The 12,796-nt window shown below is 46.8% G+C and overlaps 1 protein-coding gene across 2 annotated transcripts; it reads left to right on the top strand.

Moving 5' to 3' along the window:
• Positions 1–873: 873 nt before the first annotated feature.
• GPHB5 (glycoprotein hormone subunit beta 5) lies at positions 874–9,626 on the top strand. 2 transcript variants are annotated; one of them, XM_006110761.4, is made up of 3 exons: positions 874–1,162; positions 2,496–2,700; positions 7,390–9,626. In XM_006110761.4, the coding sequence occupies exons 2-3, from the start codon at positions 2,497–2,499 to the stop codon at positions 7,576–7,578; spliced, it is 393 nt and encodes a 130-aa protein (XP_006110823.2). In that variant the 5' UTR covers positions 874–1,162; position 2,496; the 3' UTR covers positions 7,579–9,626. The 2 variants fall into 2 exon arrangements, with proteins under 2 accessions (XP_006110823.2, XP_075782489.1); XM_075926374.1 differs by lacking the exon at positions 874–1,162 and adding an exon at positions 1,682–1,814.
• The last annotated feature ends 3,170 nt before the right edge of the window (positions 9,627–12,796 follow it).

Genomic DNA, 12,796 nt, shown 5'->3' with positions numbered 1-12,796 from the left:
AGACTGGTTCTCTGGAGGCATGTATAAAAAAGGCAGGTGAGGCAAACAGATCACCCTCTTGTGCCTGAGAAAAGAGATGGGCTTTGCACTGTGTCCTGGAGGCCAGCAGACATGGCTTTGTCAAACCAATGGTGGTTGGGGGTGACTTTGAGCTGAGGGCTTTCTGGTTCAAGGCTTTGTTGTCTCAAGAGTCAGGTCCTGCTCTTGATACTAACTGACTTGCTCAGATTAACAGTGAGCGGTTTGATGGGCTTGTTCTACTCTCCGACACTTGTGCAGTGATTTTCTGAGATGTACAGTTCCCAGGAGGCTTTGCAGAGATGCAGGTTAGAGATAGGGAGATGGAGATGGCAGGGAAGTAAGATGACTTCCCCAATATCACACATGAGTCTGTGACTGGCCTGGGAATGGGACCTCTAAATCCTGATAGCATCACCCCTTTTCCTAGTTCTATGTTGTTTGTTTCCATCCCGGGATGGGATGACACTTTTATATGCAAGGCAAAAGAACTGAAGAGTTTGCCTAGGGCACAAGATGCATTTGCATGAACAGTCTGGAGATTTTTGCTTTCTGTGACCATTTTTGCAAACGTAAAAGATCACTGGCTGATGGTCACAGAAAGTGACTGGAAAGGGTTTTGTGCAGTGTGAATGTGTGTATGCCTGTTTGTGAATACTCCCTTTGTGGTGTTTTCCCATCTCTTGTTGGATGTGAGAGAATGATTACCTGAGTCCCTGACTACAATCCTAATTCCAAGGGGTGGAGATTTCTTTAAAGCAAAGATCCATCTTGCCCTGATGCATGCTCATTATTCCATTGGAATTATGTCACTCGCCAAGACACCCCCTTTGTTCAGTGAATGATGTTATGAAACAATACCCTTTAAGTTAATCAGTATTGGAAAGCCGGGGCTTGCTTTATAGTCACTGTCTTTGATGTCTTTGGTAGTTCATGTAAGGATCTGCCTCTATTTTGCTTTGATTGACAAGCCCCTTTCTATAAATTTGAGCAATTAAGCAGCCCAGTAGCAGCTGCTAAGGAGATCTGCTAAGAGCAAACCCGATACCGACTGCTGAGCAGGTCTCCTGCCATTCACTCTGACATTCTGAAATACCATCTGCAATTTAAAACGGCACAGGCAGATTTGTATCCAGCAAGTTAGGTAAGTGTACTTCTGTGTTTGCTGTATGTCACTGCTGCAGCTCAGGATTAAACCAGGTCTTGCTAAGGTGAGAGGGAGTAAATGTTCAATTTGTACTGAAATTTATGGTCAAATATCATTATTTAAATAAGGAGTTTTAGGTTTTGTTTACATGAAAAATACAAGCTTAGCTCATACATTCAGTATGTGCACACCAAAACCTGCATATCTGCATATGTGTGTGTTCACACTGACATATGTAATATCATGCACTGATGTTAAATTTTGGAAAGGCATCCCAAACTAAGCAGTTAGGTCAAGTTTCTATTTAATCTGCCAAATCATCTACTGGTGTAAATAGATATGGGTCAATTGGCTTCAGTTGACACTGATTTGTACTAGGTAAGCATCTGGCTCTGAGGAGGCTGTGCTATTTTCTGTACAGATGGCTATATTCCTGAGATTAAATTTCAGTACCTGGGGTTTTTACAAGGAACACTTTATATGAAATAAAAGTTTCAAAGGTACAGTATGACTATAATGGTCTAGGCCAGCAGTTCTCAAACTTTTTGGCCAGTGGCTCACCTGCTCCTTTCTGTAGACCGCCAGCCAACCACCCATGATGAAAAAATGGGTGCTGAAGGGGATAGGAGTGAAGGGTCTGGCTTGACAGGTAGGGTGCAGGAGTGGGCTGGAGGTAGGGAAATTGGGGCAGGAGGTAGGGAGCAGAGGATAGGTAGGGTGCAGGAGCGGGCTGAGGATAGGGGGGATTCAAGGGAGAAGGAGGGTGCAAGAGTGGGGTTTGGTTGCAGGGTCTTGGCAGGAAGAGGGTGCATGAGGAGGATGGGGGAGCATGTATCTGGCTCTGAGCCTCCTGTTGCTTCCAGGCACTGCTTCCTGCTGCTCCCATTGGCTGTGATTCTGGCCAATGGGAGCAGCTTCCAGGCAAGCTGTTTCCTGTGCTGCTGTTCCCCCAGCTGGGGGAAGAGGGAGCGGCAGTGCGTGGAGTTGCTTCCTTCCCTCTCAAGCCAGATCTGGTCTGTGAGGCTCCCCCACCTGGCAGTGGGAAGCCAGTGCTGGCACTGCAACCTCGCAGGGGGAGGCCACGGGGCTGGAGTGCCAGTGCAGGCTCCATGCTGCGGTGGGGGGGGGGGCAAGTCTCAAGCCCGAGGCTCACCGAGTGCCATCTCCTCTCTCCTGCTCACTCCTGGATGCACACAGGAAGTGGATGACTTGGGGACAGTGCCAGCACTGCTGATATTGCCTCCACACTCAGAACTAGATATGCTAGCTCCTCTGGGGCTCATCCTGTCTCACAGCCTCCCATATGTCTCCTATTGGCCGCGGGGTGCAGCATGAAGCTCCGTCACGTGGTCCTAGGCTCCCTGCCTGTCCTGATTCTGGCCGGCTGTGTCAGCGCACTCAAAGCCTCCAACACCAACCTGCGCACGTTCATTGGCTGCGCGGTGCGTGAGTTCACCTTCCTGGCTAAGAAACCCGGCTGTAAGGGGATGCGCATCACCACGGATGCCTGCTGGGGGCGCTGTGAGACGTGGGAGGTGAGCAATACCTGAGGGGCGCCTGGAGGGGGCAGAGGGGTGGCCTAAGGAGCTAGCTTTTCACCAGTGTTCCTCCACCCACTTACCATTGTGGGCCACATATGCAGCTCTCTGTCTGTGTGTTATGTAGGTCGCATCCATACAATCCATTTACACTCCCTTATGGCCCTGAGTATGTCACATGAGTACAGCTGTGTGCTGATTGGGCTGCAAGTGGGCTGTGGGTTGAGAGCCAGGGCTGTAAATGGTACCAGTTTTGGGGTCACTATTTTTTCCCCCAAATGGAGATCAGTAAGTGGTTCAGGAAACAGCTTATGGTTCTCCCCTATCACCGGGGAGGTTGGTCTCATGAAGCCCCCATGAATGATGACTCAGGAGATCTGCATTTGACTCCTGTTTCTGCCACAGATTTCCTATGTGGTCATGGGCTAGTTGCTTAATCCAGCTGTGCCTGGGTTCCTTGATGATAAAACAAGGCTATTCCCCTTCTCTCTGTCTTTCCCTGTCTGCCTGTCTTTACTAGGTGTTTGTAGAGCACCTCTCATGGTGGACTGTTGTCTCAGCTGGGCCTTGATGAACTGTAGGGATGTTAAATATCAATGAATTAACTAGTCGAGTAACCTCACGAATTTTTATTGGTTAGTTGAATATTCTATAGTCCCTGGGTCTGGAGCCAGCAGCCAATGTGCTCTGGTTCCACGCCTGAGGAGCCCCCTGCTACTGTACGCTGCTGCCTCTATATCAGAGAAACCAGCATAGGGTGCCAAGCGGGAGCTGATCCACAAGGGGAGCCAGCTCCCCTGGTGGACTGGCTGCCTATTGCCCTGGGCTGCTGCCTCTTATAAAGAGGCAGCAGTGCAAGATGGCAGCAGTCCCCGTCTAGGGCAGGTCTGAGCTCCCAGATCCATCGCAAGTCAGGACTGAGCTGGGCTGTTGGCCAGCCTGCTAAAAAATATCCTGCGGGACAGGGGAGCAAATGTGTGCCGTCTATAGCATTAACCAATAAGCTTTTGCTTATCGGTTAATCAGTTAATCGACTACACTATTACATCCCCAATGCACTGTTGTAATGCACATAATAAATAACATAAGACCAGCCATACTGGGTCAGACCAAAGGTCCATCTATCCCAGTATCCTGGCTTCCAACAGTGGCCAATGCCAGGTGTCCCAGAGGGAATGAATAGGACAGGCAGTCATCAAGTGATCTCTCCCCTGTCGCCTATTTCCAGCCTGTGACAAACAGAGGTTAGGGAAACCATTGCTATCCATCCTGGCTCATAAGTATTAATGGCCCTAACTTCCATGAAGCTAGTGACAAGACTGTGCTTGGCACTCAATGAACCAGCATGAAGGCAAAGTCCTAGGTCTGGTGAATGATGGTCAAAACACAAGTGACAGTGATTGGCCAATTTTAACCATTGTTCAGGAGAAACCCCCACAACCTGTGGTAATAGGTATGAAGTGCTTATCTCTGACTCTCCTTATGCAATTTGAAAGCCATGTGTGGCTTGACCACTGAGGGGAAAGAGCCCTTTATGACTTTACCAAAAGAAAATTCCTTTGAGATTAAAAAGGGGCCCTGGGTTCCTGGGTAATATATTTCGTTCCAAACGGCACATCCCAAAAGGGAATGTCTTTCTAATTTGTAAATTGCAGCCTGGGATAAAAGTGAGGTAGTTCTGTTCTGGATGGGGGCTGGGAGTGAGTGGATGAGAGAGCAAGTCTACACACGTTAAAGATCAACCTCATGACTCACTTTAGCTTGCTGTAATGTAAACGTTTAATGGGCTGGCTCCTGATGTTTTTAATCAATGAAAATCTTATTTAATGTCAGTGGGTTTTGCTGACTAAAGCAGGGGGACTCATTCTGCAGATAACTGACAGGAGAAGAAACCAATTTTTGAGTTTTGGTTCAGACTTTCCTACTCCTTTTATTGCCTGGGGGCAAGGAGGCTGGACCTCTGCTACCAGTCCCACGTGAAATAAACTGATGTGGATGAAGGGATGCGTGTGAGGGTTCCTCCTTCTCCAGCCAAAGGAGCCTTTGAACACCAGATGAACCTTGTCACCTAGCTCCAGCAGTTCCCACTGATCCCCGGAGAATCCAGATACTGAAGTGGCCACTAGAGAAGAGTTAAGCTAAATTCATTAAGTTCCTGGCCCTCCTGTTACTAGAGTTCCAGGTTGTGTTGTATGAGGGACTTCTGAAACACATGGGCTACGTCTAGACTGGCATGATTTTCCGCAAATGCTTTTAACGGAAAAGTTTTTCCGTTAAAAGCATTTGCGGAAAAGAGCGCCTAGATTGGCACAGACTCTTTTCCGCCATTTTTGCCATCAGGGCTTTTTTGCGCAAAACAATACCACGTTGTCTACGCTGGCCCTCTTGTGCAAAAGCATTTGCACAAGAGGGCTTTTGCCCAAATGGGAGCAGCATAGTATTTCTGCAAAAACACTGACAATCTTACATGAGATCATCAATGTTCTTGCGGAAATTCAAGCGGCCAGTGTGGACAGCTGGCAAGTTTTTCTGCAAAAGCAGCTGCTTTTGCAGAAAAACTTGCCAGTCTACATGCAGCCATGGAGTCTGTGGTCAGTCTGCCAGGACACCTGGGACTCTCCTGCCTGCCAGACACATGGCAAGCCCTTTTCACAGCCACAGAGGGGAAAGTGACCACAAATTAAACTACTTCTGTGCTCTACTAGCTGAGGCTGTTTCCCGCTGCAGGGGGCAGAAAAATCCAGAGGAGTCCAGCTGGCTCCCTCATATTTCTCTACCCTCCATTCTCCCCCATCCACTCTTTCAAACTTCTTGTGAGGAGAAAAGAGGGATCATGCTGCGGAGATGTAGCTTCCTATCTCCACGCGCAGGCACAGGCTGCCCACCACTTGCAAGCTGCAGCTGGGCTCAGTACAAGGGGAGCCAGACCCAGCATTAGCACTGTTAAGAAAATGGAGGTTGGGGTTGTTTTGGATTTTCAGTGACATTCAAAACAATTTTTTTGCCCCAAACCTGGAAAATAAATCTATTTGGAAATGGCTCTGTAGTGGTCTGTAGCTATTGTATTACAGCTGCCTCGTGCCCTGTTTTCCTTCTGGGCTGGACCAGACTACACCTCCCATGATGCACCATGGTTTCCCTTCTTGCTGAGCCTCAGCAATGCATCATGGGAGTCCCATTGCTGCAGTGCTTCAGGGACTATATAGGTTGGCTGGAGAGCCTCGTCCATAGAGGAGATTGTGCAGCATCCATACAACAGCTCCTCCCACACAGCATTGTGGTGGCAATTATGAATTTTTTTTTTTTTGGTATTTGGATTTTTTGATGACAAGTCCACATATCCACAGAAAGCAGTATCATGTTTTGTGCAAAGTTTCACTTAGTTGAAACCCCAATATTCTATCAATAAAACAGTTTTGGGAGAAAAGGTTTTGGCTAGTCCTAGCCAGTACATTACATTTCAAAAGGACTTGTTGTGAAATGATCATAAACAAAAAAGTGAACTGGTCTAGTGCGGAACTGGGACCCATACCACAGTCAGCCTAAGAATAATTTTTAGACAGTCTCTATGGGACTGGGCCTACAAACCAATTGCCCCTTCTGTGATTAACCCCATGGAAGTAACCAGGACTGTGGAGGTGACTTGGGGTTGCGGGATCTAGCCCCAGGGCTATTCGTGCCTGCTCAAAGCTGTCCTGAATTCCTCTTGCCTTTCATAGACTCATAGAACACTAGAACGGGAACGGACCTTGAGAGGTCAAGTCCAGTCCCCTGCCCTCCCGGCAGGACCAAGCATCATCTAGATTGAGGGTTGGCAAAATATGGCCTGAGGGCTGGATCTGGCCCACTTTGCTGCTGGATCCAGCCTCAGCCAGGCTCCCTGCCTGCTCCGCCCCAGCACACCACTCAGAAAAGCTGGCTTCAGGGTCATGTGCATCTGTGAACGCAACAATCCCGGGGAGAGGGCTGGAGAGGTCTTGTGGGAGCTGCTCCTGCCCCCAACACAATGTCCAGCTCCCATTGGCCAATTTCTGTGCAATGGGAGCTGCTTGTTTGAAGAACAGGCAGCGTGCCAAGTACTCCTCCCCACCTCTCCTCAGGCTTCAGAGCAGCACACATGGTCCCTGCTGCTCTGAGCAGCCTGCAGGAGCATGGAGGGTTGGAAGCCTGACTTCGAACATTCTGGGCTACTGGCTGGAGTTGCTCAGGTAAGCATCTCCTGGCCAGAGCCTGCGTCTGGCACCTGAGCCCCTCCCTCTCCCAACCCTTTTGGCCCCCCTCTTTCACTCCTACCTCACATAATCCAATCCCCTCCTGTACCCAGTCCCCTTCCCAGACCCTACTCCCTCAGCCACTTGTCTCTGGTCACAACCCCCTCTTGCCCTAGGTCACAACCTAAACCCTTGCACCCTGTCCTGTACTCCAGTCCCCTGCCCCTGGTCACAACCCCCTCCTTCACCCTAAATCCTTCCCAGATCCTACACTCACTCCTACACCCGCAAGCTCCCTTCTGCACCCAACCTCCATCCCAGACCCCACACCTCCTCCACTAATATCATAAAAGAGTGCGGCCCTTGACCCCTTTTGGAGTGGCTCAGCATAAAAAATTATTGCTCACCCCTGATCTAGCTCATCTCTGACAAATGATCTTTTGTCTGACATCAGCATTTCCCCCCCAACTAACAGAAACCAGTGCTGGATCCCCCGTACATCGACGCGCACCATCGAGTCTGCACCTACAATGAGACTAAGCTGATTACGGTGAAGCTGCCGAGTTGTGCTGCCGCTGTGGATCCTTCCTACACGTACCCTGTGGCCATACGGTGTGACTGTGGGGTTTGTTCCACTGCCACTACTGAATGTGAGACGGTCTAAGTCCCCTGTCACCTGCTGGACAGCTGCTCTAGGCATCATGGGCCAAACTCTGTCTTGCTGCACACACCGTGTAACTGCAGGGTTGTGGGTGGTGTAAATCAGAATGGAATTTAACCCTATGGCCAGAATGCTTCTAATCAATGACCCTTCTGTACAGTAGAGGCATAAAGTTCTCCTGTCTGCCAGTTGTTTAAAGATCTGTTAGATGTAGTAATGTAATAAGGAGCCTCACAGCAACATATCAGATGGGAAGTACCAATACCATTTGTCTTAGCCACAGGTATTTCACAGTATGAGAACTTGCCTTATGCTTAAAAGGCACATTTAATAAGAAGTCATAGATGTGTTGAAATTGACAAAAAGAGCATTAAGGGCTTAAGAACAATGAATTTGTACATTTCAGGTTTTATGTCTCCCAGCCTTGAGCCCTGAAAACAAACATACTCAATAGAATCCCCTCAACTCTCATTAGGCAGTTTCTCTTCCCATTTACATGGGTGTAAACCAGGAATAACGACAGCAAGGAACATGGAATTATAAGGCTTTAAGACCATTCTGAATGAGACCAGAACTGGGTTCCAAAACATCTGTAATATAAATGCAGTAATGCTAAGAAAATGGCATCATATTGATCCTCTTGCAGCAAAGCCCAAAAGCACTTGCTTAATCACTTTATGTAATAAGGGTGGAGTTTCAAACATGCTTCAAGTTAGCATGTTTTACTGTACATGAAATCTTATGCAAAAGCCAACCCAGAAGAAAAATCCTGAAAAAAAGAAAAAGCACTTCAAATCTGCAAGACGAAATGAATCATTTCGACCCATGCTGGTTCTGCTTGGGAAGAGGACCCAAACTGATTTAATGTAAATCAAACAGGCTCTCCACGGCCTGAGAGTCTCTCTTGATGATCCCTCCCAGTTTGTCAAGATGGTTCCAACCACAGGCCCAAAGGGGACTTTTGTGCCACATTGTTTCTAACGACACCTGTTCTGTGGGAGGATGCACATACTATGAGCTGGAGTAATACAAGTAGGGTGCTCATCATTAGTGCTTTAGAATTGTGCCTCTGATGCCTAGCTAACATTGCCACAATAAATGTGATATGCCTTAGTGCAGGAGTTTCAATCAGCTACAAAGTCCATTGCAAAAATGTTTCTAAGCACAATCCAAAAGTGCTTAGGGATCCCACTGATCAAAACGTGAGGAGGAGGCATGTCCTAGTGGCTAGTATACCCCAACAATGCCCCGACTTGCTTCATAAGTGTCCTGTGGTTGGCAAAGAGGATTTGGTGTCTTCTATTCCTGAATGGTTTCATCCTACAAAAAAGGTTGGTTTGGATTTTTGTGAGAATGAGAACTTGGCCCATTGAAAACAACTTTCCAACATAGTGGTGATAGGCTTTTGGAACTGATGACTGTCAAACTTGTAGTTTCCTCACCTGGACCCTGAATAGTGATTGAAAATTAGGCAAATCAAACAGCCTTGTTGCCTAGTTAGATTTCCTTCTGGTCCTAAGAATGCATTGCTTAAAACCACCAAGGAGGCTTGCTTGAAGTTTCATCTGCCCTTTGAAACATATCTTTTCATTTAAGCTGTAATTTATTAAACGCTGTAATTTTGTGTCTGTTGAACTGTAAAAGTTGCTTGCCACTTGTGTAGGAATCATGATTGATGTGCATAGCTGTGCCCTGCAGATCCCTTGAATACACCGATTGCTGCCCTGAGTGATAGCGTAGGAGCAGTTTTCTGCTGTCCAGGATCTTAACTGCCTTTAAACAATTCTGCAATTTGTCTCAATGTGCAGGTCACATTTCTCCAGTCATGTAAATGCCATTGCTCATATCATGAGCAACTTGCCCATTTCCCTGAGTCCTTAATAAAGCTGAATTCCTACTATGAAAGCCATTTGAGACGTGTTTCCATTTCATGGTTAACTAAGCTGCAGCAAACTGTTCTGGACACCTGTTAAAATTAAACTCTGTGAAGCTCAAATTTGCATCATTTGCCTGGCCTTTTACCATGAGCCTGATTGTTCTGTAGGGGTATGTCTACACTACCACCCTAGTTCGAACTAGGGTGGTTAATGTAGTCATACGAACTTGCAAATGAAGCCCGGGATTTGAATTTCCCGGGCTTCATTTGCATGTTGCCGGGCACCGCCATTTTTAAATGTCCGCTAGTGCGGATTCCGTGCCCGCAGCTACACGCGGCACAAACTAGATAGTTCGGATTAGGCTTCCTATCCTAATGTACGTGGAACGAGGCGTACAGATAATTCAGAATAGGAAGCCTAATCCGAACTATCTAGTTCGTGCCACATGTAGCCGCGGGCACGGAGTCCACACTAGCGGACATTTAAAAATGGCGGCGCCCGGCAACATGCAAATGAAGCCCGGGAAATTCAAATCCCGGGCTTCATTTGCAAATTCGTATGACTACATTAACCACCCTAGTTCGAACTAGGGTGGTAGAGTAGACATATCCTAGCTGGTAGTCATAGGGTTAGGACTGAGGTTTGAGAGGGGTGATGTGCACTTCAGAGCCAACAGAGTATTAAGACTTTTCCCAAATGCAGCAGTGAGTAACACAGGGAAGCATAAGGATAAGACAGTGTCTAGGAGGAGCTATTGTGTACTATGACTGAACGTTCTGACTGAAGAGGAGGCCAGGCGGCTCGGGCGATGGAAGAGGAAGAGTGGGAAGAGCTGAGTGATTAGGACCAAACTAAGATGTTTAGATGTTTCCAAAGGAAATAACAAAAACAAGTGAAGAAACTGAATGACTGGGAGGAATAAGGTGAAAGACTGAAGCCACTGATTCATTTCCTATGAACTCCTCTGAACTTTCATTGGTTAATAGTGGGCACTGTTAGTCTGTGATGGTACCCTTGAGATGACAGGTGCTATTGCTTATTCCCCATTCAGTTGACTCTGGAGATCATCGAGTTGGCAGTATCATAATCATCATGTACGGGGCTAAACTCAACATTGGTGTGAACAAGCATACATCTGGGGTTTGCTTTGGGAGTCTTTATTCATGCAAGTTCCCATTGATGTAGTCCTTGGGAGCTGGCATCTGAAGTTGAGCTGAGGAAAGATCCTTTCACGCCAGGGCTGAATTTGGTCCTAGGCACACTCTCTCTTGTAAGGGATTGTTTTGATGGCGAGGATGGTAATTAAGACTACAGTTGCAGTTATATAAATTCTTCAGTAGTCTTTAGTGCAATATAGACTATTTGCACATGGGTCTTGGCTAATGTTGCTGCATTGCAGTGGTTTAATTGTTTGCAGTGGTTTAATGGCGGATAAATGCAGCGTATGCCCTGTGTAATAGTGGATCTGTAATCTCATACAACCTTGGAGAGAAAAATGAAGGATAACAAGTATGTGGAAAAGGGCAAACACATGACTTTGTGATAGTCACCGCTCATTGGGGAAGGCCATACATATGGCAATAACTTTCCAAAGCTCAGCTGAAAAATGCATCTTTGACAGTAGCCATGGCAGCCAAAATGCTCAACAAAGTTCACTCCAACTCATCTGATGAAGTGGGTTTACCCACGAAAGCTCACGATTCTTTACCTTTCTTCATCTCTAAGGTGCCACAGGATTACTCATTGTCAACAAAGTTCAGCTACTTTTTGTTCAGTGGGTGGAATCTATTTGCCAACTTGGGCTTTATTTTCTTTGTGGCAGACTGACAAGGGCTTATGGGTCAGCCAGGTCCACTAAAGCTAGAGGTGAAATTTGCAAATGAGGGTCCACTCAAGTCTTCATCTATCCAAGGTTGGTCAAGTGATGTCCCCTCTGTGGGTGCACACTGGTTACCACCTTCCATCCGAGATTATCCACTGGAGCTGGTTAGAGATTTTCAAAATTAGAAATTGTGACCAAACAGAAGACTAAAGTTTCATGAAAGTTTAATGTGCCTCTTTGCTCAGCTCCACTTTCTGCAGTGCAATCCCAAAATATAACTGCCTTTGAATAGCTAAGGTGGCTGGAGGCAGGACTTCCCGGGTGAGGGTCCCAAGCCTGCGATGAGCAGGAGATCAGGCGAGGTGATCACAATGATCCCTCTAAACCTTGAAAGCTATGAAGGAAACGTTTGACAAGAAAGGCAGCATCTTTTTTTAGCACATTTTCGTAACTTTCCTTTGCAGGAGAGCGATCAGATTCTTGTTTCCAGACCAGCACAGATGGGCTGTCTTACCTGCTATACTTTTAATATTTCACTTCTTTTCCTCCCCTCCCCTTGTTCAGGAGGAAGGTTATGTAACTAATCATCTTTCTTGTCATCGATAAGCTTTTTGTTGGAGGCTTTTTATTACCCACTAGTTAGAGTTGTCAGTGAGTTGCAGGAAACTGACATTTGTGTTAGAGTTATTAATAGCTGCTGTACTGGGAGTAGTCGCGCTATCTGTTTGCCTGCTTTAAGCTGGCTTCTTTCCAAAATGCCATTAATATTCACTCACACACACAGACACACATGCACACCCTCTGTATGTTGTTTAGGTCAAGTGAAAAAATGCCATTAATGTTCTCTCACACATACACACCTTCTGTATACTGTTTAGGTCACGTGAAAATCTGTTTTTCACTAACCTGCTTTAGAAATGCATTACTTTCAGCTAGCGAAATGGAGCCATAAATGTGCACTTTTCTTGGGCGTGGTGCTTACTTGTGACAATCCCAGTGCCTTGTGAATACAAGACACCACTTAGAAATCTGGGCCCTTCAGGGCTGATGAAAGCCAGCCATTAGACCCTATGGGATCTCTGCCAAAGGAGTGTATGAAGCCATCTCCTCGTGACTTTACTTCCATTCTCTTCGGTCAGGGTTAGAACATCAGAATGGTCCAGCTGGCCCAGTATTCTGTCTTCTGACAGTGGCCAGTTCTTCAGAGAGAATGAACAGAACAGAGTAATTATCAGGTGATTCATCCCATGTCATCTAGACCAGCTCCTGGCTTAGCTGGAGTCAGGTAAACCTCTGTGTTGCCCCTTGTTTCAAATGTGCCAGGCTGACAGGGTACAGTGCGAGAGGCTGTGGGTTGCAGTGCCTATTGGAAGTAACACCAGATGTTTTTGCAATAACACCAGATGTTTTTGCAGTTCTGTTTACTCGCAATATCCTGCAAACCAGAGGTGTTCAAAGTGTGTTTCAGCCTGGGTAAATAATACAGAGGCACTGGACAGTTACTGAGTCCCTCTCCAAATGA

Source organism: Pelodiscus sinensis, chromosome 4 (assembly GCF_049634645.1).
Source record: "Pelodiscus sinensis isolate JC-2024 chromosome 4, ASM4963464v1, whole genome shotgun sequence".
Classification (NCBI taxonomy): Eukaryota; Metazoa; Chordata; order Testudines; family Trionychidae; genus Pelodiscus; species Pelodiscus sinensis.
Note: the sequence above shows the minus strand (reverse complement) of the source record. Positions and strands in the feature narration are given on the sequence as shown.